Consider the following 20,658-nt stretch of genomic DNA (forward strand, 5'->3'; position numbering starts at 1 on the left):
CGTTGATCAACTCTAGCCACCGCCTCTGCCTCATATTCAACTCTTTCTACGTGAAAAAGTACTTGAGGCTTTTGTGGTCTGTGAAAATCTCACACTACACACCATACAGATAGTGTCTCCAAATCATCAGTGCATATACAACAGCAGCTAATTCTAGGTCATACGTAGGGTAGTTCTTCTCATATTCCTTCAATTGTCGAGAAGCATAGGCTACTACCTTACCCTGTTGCATAAGCACACATCCCAAACCCTTCAGGGATGCGTCATTATAAATCACAAAACCCCCATCCCCTAAAGGAATGGTCAATACTGGAGCAGTAACCAGCCGGTGCTTCAACTCGAGAAAGCACTGCTCGCAATCACTAGTCCATTCAAACTTCACTCTCTTCTTAGTCAATCGTGTTAGAGGTCCAGACAATTTAGAGAATCCCTTCACGAACCGACGATAGTAACCCACTAGTCTCAGAAAACTTTGAACATCTTGCACACTCTTCGGTCTAACCCAGTCGACCACAACATCGATCTTGCTATGAACAACAGAGATACCGCCCTCAGACACCACATGACCTAAGAATGCAATCTGACTCAACCAGAATTCACACTTCTTCAGCTTAGCATACAAATTTTTCTCCCGCAGAATCTGTAACACTAACCTCAAATGTTCCACGTGTTCTTCCGTACTCCTTGAGTATACCATAATGTCATCAATGAATACCACTACGAATCGATCTAGGTACTCATGAAAAACCTTGTTCATCAAATCCATGAACACCACCGGAGCATTCGTCAACCCAAAAGGCATGAACAAAAACTCGTAGTGGCCGTATTTGGTTCGGAAAGCTGTCTTCGTTACATCCTCTGATTTAACCCTTACCTGATGATACCCTGACCATAGGTCAATCTTCGAAAAGACCTGTGTTCCCTGCAACTAGTCAAAAAGATCATTTATACGAGGCACAGGGTAACGGTTCTTCACCATTTGTTGATCTCACGGTAGTCAATGCACATCCGCATCAACCCGTCCTTCTTTTTCACAAACAATACTAGAGCTCCCCAGGGTGAAACACTAGGTCGAATGAAACCCTTGCCCAGTAATTACTGCAGCTGCTCCTTCAACTCCCGAAATTCTACTAGTGCCATCCGGTATGGAGCTTTAGAGATTGGTGCCCTACCAGGCAGCAACTCTATAGCAAACTCCACCTCACAATTCGGAGGTAAATCAGGTAAATCTTCTGGAAACACATCCGGAAACTCGTTGACCACCCGAATATCCTCGAGTCTCAACTCATCCCGCGGCGGTTCCTTCACACAAGCTAGGTACCCCTGACAACCATCCAAGAGTAACCTCTTCGCTTGTAATGCCGATAAAAATCTGTGGCGTCGAACGCACACATGATCCTACAAACTCATACTCCTACTTCCCAGGAGGTCTGAACATTACAGCCTTTTTTCGACAATCAATCACTGCATAGCTGGAGAATAACCAATCCATTCCCAGTATGACGTCGAAACCCGACATATCGCATACTACAAGATTTTCCGGTAGCAGTCTCTCTTGAATCACAACTGGGCAGCTTCCTAACATCTTACTACAAATTGTTACACTCCCAGTCGGCGTAGTCACAGACAATATCTCATTCATCACATAGGTTTCCGCCTCACACAACTTCACAAAACTAGCAGATATGAACGAATGGGTTGCCCCCAAATCAAATAAAACAACAACTTTATTCAAAAGCAATAACATGGTACCTGTCACCACATTCCCAGTGTGTTCTACATCTGCTGGAGTAAGTGAATACACTCTCGTTGGAGCCGTGGTCGCCTGGTGGTTCCCCCGAGGCATCTAATTACTCCCACGGTTCTGACTCTGTGCAGGGATAATCCTCCTCTGTTCCTAACAGCTCTTCGCCATGTGGCCCGACTTGCCACAGTTGTAGCAGAAGATACTGGCCTCTTCCCCTGAACTTGCACTACCTCCTCTCCTTGAAGGTCAGTCTCAACTATGGTGGCTTTATCCACCAGGACGGAGAACTCATGGATCTATAGCATCCCCACAAGACGGCGGATGTCTTTCCTCATACCCCTCTCAAACCTCTGAGCCTTCTCGTGCTCATTCGAAACCAAGTACGGCACAAATCGAGATAACTCGATATATCTGGCAATATACCTCTGCACCATCAAAGTTCCCTACATTAGGCTCGAAAACTCATCAGCCTTCGCATCCCGAGTGGAGACCGAAAAGTATCTCTCGAAAAAAACCTCCTTGAAGCGGTCCCACATCATACCAGATAGACCAGCTCTCAGCCTCTCAAGAAGACTCACCACCATCCACCATCGCCCTGCTTCCCTAGTCAGCTAGAAGGTAGCGTACAAGACCTTCTGCTTCTCAGTGCAGTGGAGGACTTCCAAAATCCTCTCGGTCTTCTTGACCCAGTCCTCCGCCTTTATTGGATCAAGTCCTCCCATAAATTTCGGAGGGTGCATGCATGTGAACCTCTCGATGGTACACCCTACATCAATAGGAGAGCTCTCGCGTCTCCTAACACTCCGCCCAATCTCTCGAATCACCTATCTTGCCAAACCACGAGACACAGAAAGAGACTCATCGCTTGCCATCTCCTCGGAGCCACTCTCCAAGTTAGTATCCTAGGGCTCCATTCTTAAAAACAGAAAAGGAATCGGTTAGAATTCCTATATTGTACGCAGTTAACACAATCATAGACCTAATCATGTCAACTATTACTCTCACAGGTCTAAGCCTGCCTCCTCACACCGACACAAATCCATTAATGGTCTACCCTGCCTTTACTAGAATCGTCATTCCAGGAAAAACAGGGAATACTGCCAACACATCCCGATCTAGCAGTAGAATAACCCTCGACCAACACTACCCATTTCCTACATCCTATACTCTGGTATGTACACATCAATACTCCTAACCAAGTCTACAAGACCTAACAACCTGGTTAGCTCTGATACCAAGCTGTCACGCCTCGAACCCGCAAGTGAATCCCAAGGGTGAATAAAGTAACCTAACCTGTCTCTGCATCAATTTAAAACATACATGATACAATACAAAAGAGGATCCGATCCCGTGGGGTGAACGGATGCCCACATACATACACATAACCTTCCATACTCATCCAAAATACGCAACGGAATACGATCTTTTATACATAAACAGTATCATACTAGAGTTTATACAAGCTAGGATATACATTCCCATAATACCAAACATACCCCAGGTGTCTGTAAAACCATACCGACAACCTAGATACCAAAACTCGTACCTAACAGGTACTAGTAGTAGCTAACGACACCCTCGCTTCCATATGCTAGGATGCTAATTACGACTACCTGAAGGATCTAAAAAACATTGTACGTACATTCGGGGTGAGACACCTCTCAATAAGGAAGAAAACAGGTTATATCAGTGTGTGGCATACCAGTGTTATTTTACATACTTCACAACACCATAAAATACGATACAGTTCGAAACATTTACATATAGTTTCATAAGTGTACATACAATTCCATACAGTTCTAGTATTTTCACAAAACCCATTCCAGTACATACGTGCCCAAAACATACGGTCAGTGTCATCATACTAGTTCGCAACTACACAAGGTCACCTCGATTACATTGCTACATTACGCAACTACACAAGGTCACCTAGCCTCACAGCGATTACATTGCTACATACGGTGTAGAACACACCCTTTGGTGACCAGCCGAAACATACTAGTGATATTTCACACCCCGGATATAGAGCCGGCCACTCTCGCCCATGGTAGTTAACCGATATATGGCTATTTTACAAATCCCTGGAAGCATTTTGGAACTCACGTTCCTATACATTTCAGCGTACGGTAATAAGCCGCCACATAACTGTTTTACAAATACCTGGAACAAATATATACAACCATACATACCACACTTATTTGGTTTACAGCAAATCATATCATTTACAATTTCAAGTATACAATTTATGCAAATATGGATTACGGTCGCCTCAATAATACAGTTTTAGCATAACCAACAGTTTTCCAAACAAAGTAGAGATGATACCCGAAATCCCCAATTTTTTCAAAAACTGTAACCCAAAAATCCCACATTTTTACCTGATAGATTTCCACAAACAAGTAGCCAAAACATACATACGACCGTAGCCTACAAGCTTACCGATCCTGATTTCAAAAATGAACTAATATAAACAGAATCCCCTTACCTTAACCCGAATTCCAACTACGAACTCTATGGTCCCAAAAATTACGAATCGAGACTCCAAAACCTCTAAACCATAGTACAATACTTACTTACAATCCATAGTGCTATACATACACTAAATCAGAAACGAAAACCAAGCCTTACCTCGATTTTAGCCCGAAACCCGAAATCGCTCGAACCGAGATTTTGATCTGCTAGAAACATAAAGAATCCTTCACTGATCCTCGCAGTAACTTTGGATTTATGAATTAGGTGACAAACGGCAAAGAAATCGAAGAGAGAGAGGGGGAGCTTCGAATTCTAGAGGGAGAGGAAGAGGATTTCCAAAACTTAGCAATCAAGCAACCACAAAAGATCTTTTAAAGGCCTTTGACTGGGGCGATTTCGTCGACGAAATGGCCTCCTCAACGACAAATTTACCATTAATTTCGTTGACGAGACAGTGGCCTCATCGATGAGTATGATATTTCCAAATTTCCTAAACCTCTCGGCATTCCCTTATCGACGAGCCTCTGAATTTTGTCGACAAGAAGCCTTCTACCTTCGTCAACGAATTATGGCCTCGTCAACGAAGCCTGTACAATTCCATTTTTACCCCTCTTTCACATAATAAACTCATATTTCACGGTTCAGGTTCTTACAGAATTAGGGCGAGAATAGTAGAGAGAAGGAGAGAGAACCGAGTTAGAGAGAGAGAAAGAAAAGAGAGAAATGATTTTCTCTCGCTGAACCCCGATTTTCTACAATTTATAGACCTTTTGCCACGTGGCCTCGTCGACGAGCCACGACACCTCATCGACGAGTTCAAGAGGAAGTTCGTCGATGAGCACCTAACTCTCATCGATGAGTTTTAGGCCCCGAAACAGTACTCAGTAAATTCTCGTCGACTAGACATGTGTCCACGTCGACGAGCCCAAGAAGACTGTTCGTCGACGAAGCCCTACTGTGTCCCCCTTTAAAATTCTTTTTCCCTCTCTTTTCTTTATTATTTAATTCCTATAATTATCTGGGTTACTACAGAACATGTGTGTTGGTTAGAAACTAGTTTGGTATATGATGTGACGCGGAAAATAATAAAAATAAATATAAATAAGAAAAGAGGGGAATTTGGTTTGGTGTAGACCAAACCGTCAACGGTTTGGTGGGAGGCCAGAAAACTGTTGATGATTTCGTGTTATCGTGGCCTAGTAACGGTAAAACGGTAGAAAATAGAGGGGTTAAAAATCAAAACCATTGACAATTTGGGAAATTGTCAACGATTTCGTCTAGCAGTAGGTTGAATATAAAGATCCCATAACTCTTTTTTTTGGATTAATTCATTTTCTTTCCTCCTTCTCTCTCTCTAGGTTGCGGGATTCTTCTCTCTCTCTCTCTCTCTCTCTCTCTCTCTCTTCATTTTCACCCTCAAAACTCATCCAAATTGACGATTAGACACCACTGCGGGGTTTTAGGGTCGATCCTTATCGATTTAATCAGAGCGGAATTGTGTTTTGAGAATCCTGGGCACCACTCCAAGATTGAGGTAAGGGAGTTAAATATGTTGTTGCTATAAGATTTAACTGTGTAATGGATTGTGTGGGCCTAGGAACATTTAATAATGATAATTTTGGGGTCTAGTCGATTAAACTAGGCATGTGAATACAAGGGTTTGTGCGAACGCTGCGAGCATTGGTCTAGGAAACAATGCAGTCACGTCCTTAGGAAATAGGTATGGGGAATAAATTATATCAGGACTTTTAGGAAAATTTAATTGATTAAATTGAAGTATGATATGAAAATATTATATGTGAATTTTCTGATTTATCAGATATTTATAATGGTAGTTTTGGAAATATCCAATGTTTTACTAGATAATTATTATATGGTTAAATATTATTGAAAATATGTGAGGCATGAGAAATAATTATGATTACTGAAAAATGAATTTGTGAATATTTTATATGATGAACGGGGTTTATGTTGAGATATAAATAGATATGATGCAAACAACTACGTTGATATAAGATATGTATAGATTAGTTTTACACAGATATGATGAAATGAGATTTTATATAGACATATTTTTATTAGTTATGATGAACATCCATGAGTTACAGACGAGATGTGATACATACACATGAATACCCATGAGTTTGCGCATGTTTATGAGAAATGGGCCATGAGTTATAGGCGAGATGTGATACATACACATGGATACTCATGAGCTTGAGCATATTAATGAGAAATGGAAACTTTTGGAAAATAAACTTATATGTATAACGAGTGATGGAAATGAGAGCCTGGTTGGTTAATGATATGAGAGCATGATATCATTGCTAGTGATTGAGTTAGTGCAACCACATAGCTCGGGGAACGTATTGATAATGGAAATCGATTAAGCCTTCGGAGAGATGTTGACTGTCCCTGGGTTCGGACCAGGCTGGGTGGGCCAATCGTATTACAAACGAGGTATTTTGATTTAGCCTGGTAGGCCAACCATGGCTAAGTTTTGCCTTCGGGCCGCACAACTTGGTCATGTGGGGTTATTACATGGCGATGATATGAATGAGTTTCCTCATTACAGACTAAAACAGCATGAAAGATATGGTACTTGTACCGCCAGAAATATTGTTGAGATGGTATAATTTTTTTATTAACCACAAATACTAAGGTACAGATGTTATATCATTGTATAGGGATTTGAGAAACAACGTTCATGTCTCAGTTAAATTAATATTTTTATGAAAATGATGTGATATATTAAAACTCACTGCCACGAACTGATAATAATTTATTCCAACTTACTGAGAGGTGTCTCACCCCATAAATTTTAACATTTCAAGAAATCTGGGACGTCAGGCGAATCGAGCTCCGAGATAGAGGAGGAGTAGGTTTTTATTAGTCAAGGTATGTTTTTATTTTGGGTGTGGGTATTGTTAGGAATTAACAACAAATTCCCGAAACCTATAAGAAACAAAATAGAGAAAGAATACACACCAAAGAAAAATCAATCACACGCACAAGACATATCTTACGTGTGGTTGCAATTTTGCCTAGTCTCTACAGAGTTGCAGGGATTTCACTATTATCAAGAAGGAAAATACAGAGAGTGTGGTGATACAATACTCTCTCTCTCTCTCTCTCTCTCTCTCTCTCTCTCTCTTGCAAAGTGTGACCACTTGACCTAATTACCCAAAAAGAATCATTTTATATGTTGCGCACAAGGTTCCAAATGGGCTACAAAATGGGCCCAGAAGCCCAATCCTTAGCTCCATGGACTAAACCTTAGGATAGAAATCTCTCATTAAAGAAAAGTCGAGTCATCATCCAGATCGAATGCAACTAAGCTCCACAAAAGCCTAACAAATCTCCCACTTGGAGACTAGTTCAATTACCAATATCAACCACAATCCTCCAAATGAATAATCCCTCATCCCTGCAACTCATACTCCGTCCTCAAGCTAGAAGACCAATTGAAGCTGCACACAACTTCAGCTTCTCAATAGTGACACCCTTAGTCAACATGTCTGCCAGGTTCTTAGATCCATGGATCTTCTCAAGTATTACTAGCTTATCTTCAATAAGGTAACGGATAAAGTAGTATTTTGTCTGTATATGCTTCGACTTTGAATGAAAATCCAAATTTTTAGCAAGAAAAATTGCACTCTGACTATCACTATATAGAATGCCCATCTTCTGCTTCTTACCCAATTCATCTAAGAAACTATGTAGCCAAATTATCTCCTTTCTAGCTTCAGTTGTTGCAACATACTCAACTTCTATAGTAAACAAAGTAACAATTTTTTGCAGATTTAAAGCCCAAGATATAGTTGTACCACCCAGAGTAAATACAAACCCAATAGTACTCTTTCTACTATCATTATCACCAGCAAAATCAGTATCTACATAACCCTGTAGTTTCAAACTTGCACCTATGAAGCAAAGACATGTATCTGATGAACCCCCTCAGATATCTTATAATCCACTTGACTGCCTCCCAATGTTTCTTTCCTGGCCTACTCATGAATCTACTCACAACTCTCATTGCATGTGCAATGTCTGGCCTTGTACACACCATAGCATACATCAAGTTGCCAATAGCTGAGGCATAGGGCACCTTGCTCATATGGTCCCTTTCTTCTTCTATCTTCGATGACTTAGTTTGAAATGACTACCCAAGGGTGTGCACACTGGTTTAGCTTCATTCATGTTGAACCTGCTGAGAATTTTCTTCACATACTCTGACTGTGAAAGCTTCAATATACCATTAGCCTTATCTTTAATGATAGTCTTTCCAAGGATTTGCTTTGCAACTCCCAAATCCTTCATTGCAAACTGTTTTGACAATTGCTTCTTCATATTATTAATCTCCTTAATGCTAGACCCTGCAATGAGCATATCATCCACATATAACAGTAAAATGATGTAAGAATTGTCAAAGAACTTAACATAACAACAGTGATCAGCTTCACATCTCTTGAACCCAATTTTATGCATCTTATACCACTGTCTTGGAACTTGTTTTAGACCATACAAGCTCTTTCTCAGTTTGCAGACTAAATTCTCTTGTCCCTGGTGTCGCGACGTCCCGAGAGCGCGTGTGCCCCGGGTGGCGAAATTAAAAATCAGTTTTAATTTTCAATTAAAAAAATATTGGAAGTCGGAGTCGCCACTAACCTTTAGTGCGGTTAGAACACATGATTACTACCCCGTTAGGGGTAGAATCGGTCTACATTACCAGAGTTGGGGTCGGTAGTTCGGTTACGCGAGGGGAAGGTACGAGCACCCCCTACGCGCCCGTTCTTACGAATGGTACCTAATTAATTTTAAATTATCCCTAAGCTAATCTAATAAGTCTTTAAACTACTCCTTTTTATGAATTAATAAGCACACATGAAAAATGAATAAATAAATAAATATATACATATATTCCCTCAGAGCTTAAGGTGCGTGAAGCCCGAAGGCTCATACCCCCGCAATAAAATCATAGGGATGTAAAAACCAAAAATATTTACTAACAAAAATGTAATAATACTAAAATAGTTACAAGTTGATACAAGTACTAAAAATAAATCAGTTGAATATACGTATGCTTCAAGTGAGAATAATGATAGTAATAATAATAGAGATAATTAATACAATAATAATATTAATAGTAAGAATAGATAATACATTAAAGATGATAATAATAATGGTAATAAATAAAAGAAGTAACAAAGATAATATACGTATTTTGATAATATGATACTTACCTTAATATTAACACGCAGTTAAGAACATGCACATATATATAAACAATTACTTAAGGAAACAAATCAGTCTTATGATTAAAATATGGAAACCAATAATGATACGATGGAAATAAATCAAACTTTATGCATAAAACCACAAATATGGGAACCGATTAACCCTACTATTGACATGCGTTAAGTCAAACCTTAAATACAGCATATAACAATCAAAACCCTAAGTACGCAAGTTCTAACATGTCATGCAAAGATAAAACCTCCAATTAAAACAAACAATGATCAGGAACTTTCCTATAAGCAATATACAATCAAGAACCCCATATAAGCAATATATACTATACTGGCATGAAAATAAATAAAAACCCTAAAATAATGTAAAACAATAACATAGAACTCAATCAACAATCCTAAAATTAATAAGTAATATGAAGTATTCAAGATTATAACAACATGAAATAAACAAAATCCTAAAAATATGTGACCAATGTTAATATGAAATAAGAAAAACCCTAACACCTAAATATAGACATAAACTAATCATAATCCTCAATAATAAACAATAATAATGAATGATATCACAATATTGGTTAGGTTCAATAGACAATATTGAGAACTTTATACATACCAAATACAATAATAGGAAACTCTAGTTAGGAACCACCTTATAATAAATAGTCTGAAAACCTGCCCATAAAAAATTAAACAACCCTGCCCCAACATCAATTATTATTCACATGATATTCAAAAAAAAAAAAAAAATGAACTGAAGCTTTTAAATATTAACTTATGACATACTCAAAAAATATGTATATATATATATAACATGTATATACACATGGGGGTAATTGAATGCACAGGCTGAGTTATGGGTGCAACAGAATGGTGCAGGGAGCTTCACCACTGACTTACTGTGGGCTGACGGAGAGGAGGCTAGTGGCCGGAGGATGGGCGACGAGTCGGTGCCGGCGGGAACAGCGAGTGGTGGGACTGACGGTGACGACGGCGGCTGCTGGGTTGCCGTACGCGGCCGGAGGTTGGTGTGACGGGCTCAGTGGAGTGGTAGCTGGATCGTGGGGCTGCTGTGAATGAGGCAGATGGTGAGGTCCCTTGTCGTGGAGTCGCCTGAGATGGTGACTGGGTCGTGGGAGATTGGGTGATTGCTGCGTGTGGGTGTCGTGGCCGTGAGATGGAACGCCAGAGCTGGTCTGCAGTTGCCGCCGCGAATGAGGGTGGAAGGCATCTACAGAAGGGTGGTTGGAGGATTGCAGCTGGTCCTGGAATGGCTGGAGTTGTGGGGTTGCGTGACTGTGTAACGGCGAGGATTAGACTGGCAGGAAGTAGAGGGGTTCAAGAAGAAGAAGAAGAAGCAAAGGAAGGACTGGCCGTGCTCTGGCTTGGCTGTGCGCAGCGCTCCCGGCTGTGTGTGCAGCGCCTCCTGGCCGTCCTTGAAGAGAGAAAGAGGTCCCTTATATAAAAATTTTAGAAACCCTAAAAAAAAAACTTCCTTTTTTGATTTTCTTTTTCTTTTTCTCTTTCTACTTTAACTATTATGGTAATAATGAAAATAGTAATACTAATACTAATAATTATAATAATAATATAAAGATCAATAAGGAAATAATAATAATAATAATAATAATAATAATAGTAAATAGATAATTAAAATAAAAATAATAAAGATATTATCAGTAAAATAACAATACTAATAAGGTAATAATACAAAGATTAAAATTAACAATTAATAATAATAATAATAATGATAACATTACTAATAAAGATAAAGATAATAAAAATAATAATAGTCAAAATAAGATACTAATGCTAATAATAATAAAATAATAATGATAATAAAAATATTAAAAATAATAATGATAACAAAATAATAATAATAGTAATAACAAAAATAAATAAATAATGATGAGAATAAGAATAATAATAATAATAAATAAAAATACTAATAATAATAATAGATAAATAAATAAGAATAAAAAATGATAATGGTAAAGTAATAATAATAATAATAATAATAATAATAATAATAATAATAATAATAATAATAAAGTAATAAATATAATGAAAACTAATAATAATAATAATAATAATAATAATAATAGCAAAATAATAATAATAATAATAATAATAATAATAATAATAATAATAATAATAATAATAATAATATTGGGCCTGGGTAAAAATGGGGTGTCTACAGCTGCCCCTCTTTGTAGGCTTCGTCGCTTCAAAGTAAAAGTAGGAACTCTCCTACGTTATTTGTAGCAACAAGCCTGCAAAGATAAAAGACGCTGATTTTGAACCAGGCCCAATGTAAAAAGAGACCAAAATGATTTGTGAAAACCGATTTGCATGTATGCTTGAGAGCACATGAGAATGACTTGCACCGAGTGTAGGAACCCGAGCTATAGTTCACAGAATGGTGACTTGCACTGGGTGTAGGAACCCGAGCTATAGTTCATGGGGGGTGACTTGCATCGGGTGTAGGATCCCGAGCAATAGTTCATAGATGGTGACTCGCACCGGGTGTAGGAAATCGTGCTATAGTGCACGGAAGGGTGACTTGCACCGGGTGTAGGAACCCAAGCTAGAGTTCACGGAGGATGACTCGCACCGGGTGTAGGAACCCGAGCTATAGTTCATGGAAGGGTGACTTGCACCGAGTGTAGGAACCCGAGCTATAGTTCACGATGGGTGACTTGCACCGGGTGTAGGAACCCGAGCTATAGTTCACGGAAGGGTGACTTGCACCGGGTGTAGGAACCGGAGCTATAGTGCACGGAAGGTGACTTGCACCGGGTGTAGGAACCCGAGCTATAGTTCACGGAGGATGACTCGCACCGGGTGTAGGAACCCGAGCTACAGTTCATGGAAGGGTGACTTGCACCGAGTGTAGGAACCCAAGCTATAGTTCACGGAAGGGTGACTTGCACTGGGTGTAGGAACCCGAGCTATAGTTCACGATGGGTGACTTGCACCGGGTGTAGGAACCCGAGCTATAGTTCACGGAAGGGTGACTTGCACCGGGTGTAGGAACCCGAGCTATAGTGCACAGAAGGTGACTTGCACCAGGTGTAGGAACCCGAGCTATAGTTCACGAAAGGGTGACTTGCACCGGGTGTAGGAACCCGAGCTATAGTGCACAGAGGATGACTTGCACCAGGTGTAAGAACCCGAGCTATAGTTCATGGAAGGGTGACTTGCACCGGGTGTAGGAACCCGAGCCATAATTCACGAAAGGTGACTTGCACCGGGTGTAGGAACCCGAGCTATAGTTCACAGAAGGGTGACTTGCACCGGGTGTAGGAACCCGAGCTATAGTGCACGGAAGGTGACTTGCACTAGGTGTAGGAACTCGAGCTATAGTTTACGGAAGGGTGACTTGCACCGGGTGTAGGAACCCGAGCTATAGTGCACGGAAGGTGACTTGCACCGGGTGTAGGAACCCGAGCTATAGTTCACGGAGGATGACTTGCACCGGGTGTAGGAACCCGAGCTATAGTTCATGGAAGGGTGACTTGCACCGGGTGTAGGAACCCGAGCTATAGTTCACGAAAGGGTGACTTGCACCGGGTGTAGGAAATCGTGCTATAGTGCACGGAAGGTGACTTGCACCGAGTGTAGGAACCCAAGCTATAGTTCACGGAGGATGACTTGCACCAGGTGTAGGAACCCGAGCTATAGTTCATGGAAGGGTGACTTGCACCGGGTGTAGATTATGATTTGTTGAGTTTTGTGATATTGATTTTATTATATTATGGAAAAAAATGTGGAAATTAAGCAAGTCGTCACACCTGAGTCCAAAACCCAATCATCAAATGGACTGTCTACTGCAAGAAGTAATGCATCATGTGCCTCTTCTGTTGCAGCATTAGCAGAATCATTCTCATTCTTCTTTTTAAGACTTTTGCATTGTCTCTTAAAGTGACCCGTTTTCCCACAGTTCCAACATTGTCCTTTTTGGCCAGATCTAGATTTACTTCTATTTCGATTATAATTTCTGGATTTTGATTTGCCCCGATCTGAATTTCGGTCATTACCTCTGCTTTTTATCTCAAGGTTTAGGGCAGAACCAGATCCTGAGGTTTCACCCGTATCTCTTCTACGAATCTCCTCAGCCAAAATTAAATTTCTTATATCATTATGCTTCAGTTTTTCTTTTCTAGTAGAGTTTCTTACAACCATCCTCATTGCCTCCAAACTGTTTGGTAACGACGCCAAAATGATCCGTGCATGAATCTCATCATCAAAATCAATTTCTACAAACGATAATTGATTTGTGATAGTATTAAACTCATTCAGATGTTGTGCTACTGATGCATTCTCTGTCATCTTCAAATTAAACAATTAATTCATCAGATGTACCTTGTTATTTGCTGACGGTTCATACATACCAGACAAAGCCTTCATCAGATCTGCTGTAGTCTTCTCCTTCACAACATTGTGTGCAACAGACTTAAACAGAGTTAATCTTATAACTCCCAGTACCTATCTGTTAAGGAGAGTCTATTCCTCGTCCTTCATAGTAGCAGTTTTTTCTCTTAGAAGCGGCAGATGTAACTTCTTCCCATAGAGATAATCCTCTATCTACATCCTCCAGAATCCAAAGTCTGTGCCATCAAACTTTTCCATTCTAGACGTCTTTCCTGCTTCCTCCGCCATTGCTCCCACTCGAACCTAACCCTGGGCTCTGATATCAGTTGTTAGGAATTAACAACAAATTCCCGAAACTTGTGAGAAACAAAATAGAAAAAGAATGCACGCCAAAGAAAAATCAATCACACGCACAAGATAGTATTTACGTGGTTCGACAATTTTGTCTACGTCCACGGAGTTGCAGAGATTTCACTATTATCAGGAAGAAAAATACAGAGAGTGCGACGATACAATACTCTCTCTCTCGCTCTCTCTCGAAGTGTGATCACTTGGTCTAATCATCCAAAAACAATCATTTTATATGTTGCGCACAGGGTTTCGAATGGGCTACAAAACGGGCCCAAAAGCCCAATCCTTTGCTCCATGGACTAAGCCTTAGGATAGAAATCTCTCAATAAAAAAAAATCGAGTCATCATCCAAATTAAACGCAACTAGGCTCCACAAAAGCTCAACAGGTATATATTTGTATAGACTCTAAGGATTTGATGATTTTCGGGGGTCAGTATGTATATTTTTGGGTGACAGTAGTACCTGGTATTGTGCTTAAAGTTTAATTGGGTTATATTTTCCGCTGCCTATATAAAATATGAATATGGACAGGTGTATCCTTGATACCCCACCTTGGGTCTAGGTGAACTTTGTCAATTATATTACAGTATCAAAGATAATAATAATAATAATAATAATAATAATAATAATAATAATTAAAAAAACAAAAACAATAACAAAAAACAAAACAGGGCATCACAGTATATGTGTGTTAATTTTATTGACTTTACATGCAAATTGAGATTCAGAGCCTTGGTTGCATATGGTCAGTCGCCCCTCTGGTTACCGGGCTGCGGCTGGCACATAAAACAATTGCAATTTAAATCATTCAATCATTTAAAATGACAGCTTATCAAAGTTCAAAACTTGCAAAACCATTACCCTTCCAATTTACATAAATAGAAAAATCCTTGAAGACCCAATTACCATTCACCAATAATAATATGGAAAAGCAGATACTAATGATGGCATATAGCAATAGAAACCAAGTACATTCTATGTTAGATTGAAGTATAGAATTATATAATTGCACCCTATATGGATTTTAATGGAGCAAGATCACTTGCAAGGGGTGAATTTGCAGGTAACGTTGCTGGATCCAGAATTAGCCCTCTTAAACCTCAGAGCTGTAAGGAGTACATCCTTAGGAGATCCCATCAAGGCCCAGTTCATGTGTTGGACCACTCCAAGTGTGTGGTATGGGAATTGAAGACTGTTGTAGGAGTTGAGAAGTGCTGTTGTCCCTTCCCTGAGGAGAGTCCTATAAGGGTCTCCCTTCCCTTGCAGGCCCTTCCAGAGGGTAATGTCCGTCCCGTATCTCCTTGCCACGACAGGTCCGAAAACTAGAGCTACTTTGCTGCCAGGGCTCAACACCTTCCAGTAACATTTGTACTGGGTCATTGTCCATTTACTGCAAAAAGCACAACAAAAAGAACCATTTGGGTTTAGCTTACAGAAGATGTAGAAGATGAATTGGCCATGGATGTCTAGATTCTGATGAATTTCTGAAACATTTACAAAAACAAAACCAAAAAGGAAGAAGCTCAACAAGAGGTAAATTCAAGTCTGCTTGTCTCATCCTTAAGATCTGAAGGGCCAAAACTCAGCTTTTGACTTGATTTGTTCTGTTTTTCATCAAACATAGATGTAAAGAACTGTTAAGAAGGCACATTCTGTGATGCAACTACCAAAAGTTCATGTGATGCCTGCTTAAAATGCAGCTTTCACACCTTTGGTGCATGCAATACTCCAAATTGAATTCTCCTCAAAAAGAGGGATGACTTATGGAAATGATTTATATGACTTGAAACTCAAGTTACTCGCATTTTATTAATAAATCAAACAAGAAAAAGGTAATTTACTTGAGCCAAGACACATGAGTAAACTCACTTCTGCAAGTCATATCCTAAACACACCCCTCAATGATGAACTTACTCGAATGGACAAGCTGAAGCTTCCAAGAAGGGTACGGGTGGCATTGGAGGCAATCGAGGCAACGGTGGCAGATGAGGCATTGGTGGTAACCTAAAGACTGGAGGATTCGTGGACGGCGGAGTCGTCACTGGTGCAGGTACATAAGGGGTTGGAGGCCTCGTAGGGGTCACTGGTCCTGGCGCAGGGCTACTTGACCCTGGACAGAAGGACATGGGCTGAGCAGGCTGAGAAAGCAAAGAATCCACCGTGTAAATCTCCATATCAAACATACTAAATGTTAGTCTGAGATTTTGGGCAGGACCAGGAGCTGCACCGCAGCCTTTCGATCCTTGGCCGCTGCCTGAAACCTGGGCATAGCAGCTGCTCAAGTCTGGGGTACCATCAAACTTCATGGAGTAGCATCCAAACCAATTTGTGGTCTCTTCTCTCCACATTGTGACTTGCCCATTGCTGTCTGCACAAGCCACCATGACTTTTGCTCCTGCAGAAAGCTGGCTGTTATAATGACATGTAAGGAAATTCAAGCACCGGGAAAAATGAAGTTCTAAAAGTAGTGTTTGAAAGCATGCATTTCAGACTTTAAATTTAAATTTATATGAATTTGGATAAAATTTAATACAATTTTGTATTGCGTTTTATCCAAATTCGCACAAATCTTTCTAAATTCCCAAATGCAAGGAAAGCGTTCAAATACTAAAGGGTACATTAAAAACATATACCAAGGAGACAGTTAGTATGTCATTTTTGAGATTGCTTAAGACCACATCCTAAAGGTTGCATTGATTAGATTGCATAATGAGATGAGAATAGAAATGGGAATGAAATGTGAAGAGGGAATGATAGGGCATACGATTTGTGCATCTTTCACTCACAATTTAATTCTCATTCCATGATGCAACAACAACAAATAAAAATAAAAAAATGTAGGTGTACTAAGCGTTAAGTTGGGTGTTTATGTGTCTCCTTTAACTTATGATCTAGGGAGCTCCAATACCAACACTGCAAACAATACAATAATTATGAAAAAATGAAGATACGACACGCAAGGAATAGTTTAGTTGATTAATAATATATGTGTATATATATATATATATATATATATATATAGACATGTTTTTCTTTTTTAAATGATAAATATTGAGGTAATTTTAATTTAAAATGAAAGTAAGAAGTTTTCTAATAAAGATAGGAGGTGCCGCCCTTTTTTTCAAAAGAAAATAAAATAAAATAAAATATAAGCATCATTCATGTATCACCATCAATTGTACTTTTTACAAACTACAATTGTGGAGTAATCAATTACATTCATATTAGAGAATATTGGTTCAACCAAACAAAAATAGAAGAGGATATAGAGCCCACAATGGCTTTAGAGAAAGAAGGGAGGAGATCAAGGACTAAAAGGTTCAATGGTGCTCTACAGGGCTGGCGCAATGGCACTAGGGCTCTAAATTCCAATCACATCAAAAACTCATACTATATTTGGGAGCATGAATTTTAAGTCTTAGATTTGAATTTGATTAGATAAAGACAAAATTTTATACAATTTTCTATTACACCTTCTTGAGATTCACACAAATTTAAATTCAAGACCTCTCCCGAATATAGGATTAGTCTTTGGGTTTCTCCTTAATTTTTTTGGGAGTTCTATTAACAAATTTAAAAGGGCGACAAAATGTAGCATTTTTCTGCAAGAAATAATTCATTAATTTCCTAACGTGTTAGATACGCCTCGGGGAGACTTCAAGCTTCCAGTAGTGTCGGTGTTTCCTTGCTTATGACCTTAAGCTGGGGATACCACTTGTTCATCCTCTTGTAAAATGTGCAAAAATGCCTAAATTGTACATTGGAAGGCTCAATATATAATTTGTAAATTAAGAAGATTGGAAACTTGCAGAAATTTGGAGATCACCCACAACCAAACTAATTGAAATTGTTTAGTATAAGATTGTCAATGATCAGAAACTAATACCCAAAAACAAAATAAATAAATAAAGGATGTGACTATTAGTGGGTATGGATCTTACCATTGAGGGGATAATCAAAGAGGGATATCTGACCATCCTTGCACTGGTCGCAGAACACAGTGCCACTAACCATGGCATATGCTTGAGCTCCACCAATGGCTGAAGCAAGAATGAGAAAAGCTGCAAGGAGGAACTTGTGCTGGGAATCCATGAAGCTGCAGGGGAGAAAAGCCAATGAGAAAAATGAAAGCTAAGGAGAGGGTTGGTGTGATCAGAATGTGAATCAGTGAATGAGCATTGGCAAACAGGCAGTTGTGGAGATCATTATAAAGCGGCAATGCATTTCAAATTTTCAACTCTCAACTGCCTTCATTATGAGGAGTGGAGCTTAAAATAAAACAGGGGGAGTGAATGAGCTGAAAAAGTACGTACTTCATTTACAGACTACAGTGAAGGCTAGGGATGTTGAACAAGCCAGAAAATGCGTATGCCGTCAGTAATTTCTGGCAGAAAGGTTATTCTAGGATGAGTTGTGACTTAAATTCCATGAGAGAGAAAATGAAGGTTTGCCCATTATGAGGTGTAGACAAGAATGCTAAACTAAGCTTCAGCGCCTTTGGAACTAGAAAATAATAGTGAAAGGAAAAGAAAATATTAAGGAATCCATATTTTAATGTTTGATTGTGATTATGTGAAGAAAAGAAAAAACTAAATTTTTAATTATATTAAAACAAACTTTCATTTTTTATCGTATTTCATAAAGAAGGAAAATATAAGAAAAAATGAGTTTCCTTCTTATTTTCCTTTCCTTTACTCTTCCCAAGTAAAATCTTTAATCCAAATGGATCCTAAATGTAGAAGTTCTTGGTTTTTTTCTTTTTTGTTTATTGGAGGATCTAGTATACAATGATAGATAACTAAGAATTTAAAAATTCGGAAATTTTAAAGGTCTAACCAATAGAATGCCTCCTAGTGAAATTTGGGAAGAGTCGCTTGAGGCTCTTTCCATGATTAATTTCACCAATACTCACCAATTCAGAGAAGGAAACAAAACAGAGGACTTCTTGGCACGTCGGGGAGAGGAAGGCACCACTATGAGATATTTGGAATTTGATTCTTTACCTCGTCTAGTTATAGGCATGATACAACTTGACAAGATTGGTATTCCTAATTTAAGAGTCTAATGTGTTGTTTTGTCTTCGATTCGTTTTGTTTCGTTTCGTTTCTTTCTGTTTGTAGCTTGTTTTGCTGTAACCATGGTTTTTCTCTATCATAAGTAAGGGGTTTTCTAATAAAGAAAGAAGGTACCGCCCTTTTTTAGTAATTTAAAAAAAAAAAATTAATGTTTGGTGTTAGGGCCTTGAGTTCTACGGTCCTAACACATGGTTTTAGTGTATGATTTTAACTTGGAGATAAGATCAGTTAACCTAGATGTGACTGTGTGATTGTCATGGGGATGGTTTCAGTATGTCACAGTGACGTTGTAGTTGGTTCAAATAATTCTGATGGTGGTGTTTTCAAATTTAAGGTGTATGATCATTAGATCCTTGGTAGTTACTTGAATATAACCGAGAATACTTCAGAGACATGATTTTGGGGGGAACACCAGATGAACTTCCTACCTCCCCCCGATATCTTAATGGGCACTAATTGCGCTGCTTGAAGAGTGCTCAGGGACGGGCTCTTGACATCCTTCAGGGGTGTCCTAAGCTTTCGTGCAAGATTAGGAGCTTTGCAAATGATCTACTTGGGAATGAGATTACGCAGGTACTCTCGGCCCAAAAGTTTGGGTGCATGTCTTTATTAGCCATCAACTATACAATTGGGTATAGTCAAATAAGACTCCGAGAGTGTCGAGGGATGAGAGTTATCCTCAATACTGGTGGAAGGTGAGTTATTTCCCTTACCCTTCAAGTCCAAGTTTATTAGTGATGACCTTACTTGGTTTAAAGGATGTTGAGTCATTGGACTTTACCACTGGGTTGGACACTTCAGTATCTCCTTAGATAAGGACGAGTACGGTTACATTTGTCTTGTTACTGCATGAACGTTACTCCTTGACATTTTAGGAGGATTTTGATTAGGATGATTTTTTTTTTTTTTACTATTGAGAACTCCATATCTTTTCTACTAAAGCTAACTAATGCCTTAGCACTTGTTAAACTGCCTACCCATTTGTGGCCTTGTGCCTGTTCATTGATTGTACATAATTGTTAAAAGCCTTTAGCCCCATTGCAGCAATGCAAAGAAGGTGATAAGTTTAAAAAAAGAATGAAAAATGTAAAAAGTTGCAGTCTATGTATGACAGTTTGATTAAAGAAGCTAATGTATCAAAAACTTTCTTATACTCTATGAAAGTGATTAATCAAATGGTCAATACTTTGAAAGAAATGCTAAACACAATCGCAAGAGTTGCAATTGCTTAATTAAACATATTTTAAGATGACAACAAAATAATTTTTTAAGTTGACTCCAACTAATCAGATTTGAAGCTTGATATGTTGTTAATTAAATGGTCAATACTTCAAGAAAAATGCTAAACACAGAGTTGTAATTGCTTAATTAGACATATTCTAAGATAAC

The 20,658-nt window shown here is 39.0% G+C and overlaps 1 protein-coding gene across 1 annotated transcript; it reads right to left on the reverse strand.

Moving 5' to 3' along the window:
- Positions 1-15,029: 15,029 nt before the first annotated feature.
- Positions 15,030-18,375, reverse strand: LOC131156731 (protodermal factor 1). The gene is made up of 3 exons (XM_058110624.1): positions 18,136-18,375; positions 16,109-16,589; positions 15,030-15,584 (listed from the first exon to the last, which is right to left on the reverse strand). Exons 1-3 carry the CDS (start codon positions 18,284-18,286, stop codon positions 15,233-15,235), a joined length of 984 nt encoding a protein of 327 aa, XP_057966607.1. The 5' UTR covers positions 18,287-18,375; the 3' UTR covers positions 15,030-15,232.
- Between the last annotated feature and the right edge of the window lie 2,283 nt (positions 18,376-20,658).

This window comes from Malania oleifera, chromosome 5 (genome assembly GCF_029873635.1).
Source record: "Malania oleifera isolate guangnan ecotype guangnan chromosome 5, ASM2987363v1, whole genome shotgun sequence".
NCBI lineage: Eukaryota > Viridiplantae > Streptophyta > Magnoliopsida > Santalales > Ximeniaceae > Malania > Malania oleifera.

Coding starts and splice junctions, on each gene's coding strand:
- LOC131156731 (XM_058110624.1), bottom strand. CDS start 18,286: ATGGATTCCCAGCACAAGTTCCTCCTTGCAGCTTTTCTCATTCTTGCT. Junction 16,590..18,135: donor CTTTGATTATCCCCTCAATG/GTAAGATCCATA, acceptor AGCTTTCTGCAG/GAGCAAAAGTCATGGTGGCT. Junction 15,585..16,108: donor GCTTCAGCTTGTCCATTCGA/GTAAGTTCATCA, acceptor TGCTTTTTGCAG/TAAATGGACAATGACCCAGT.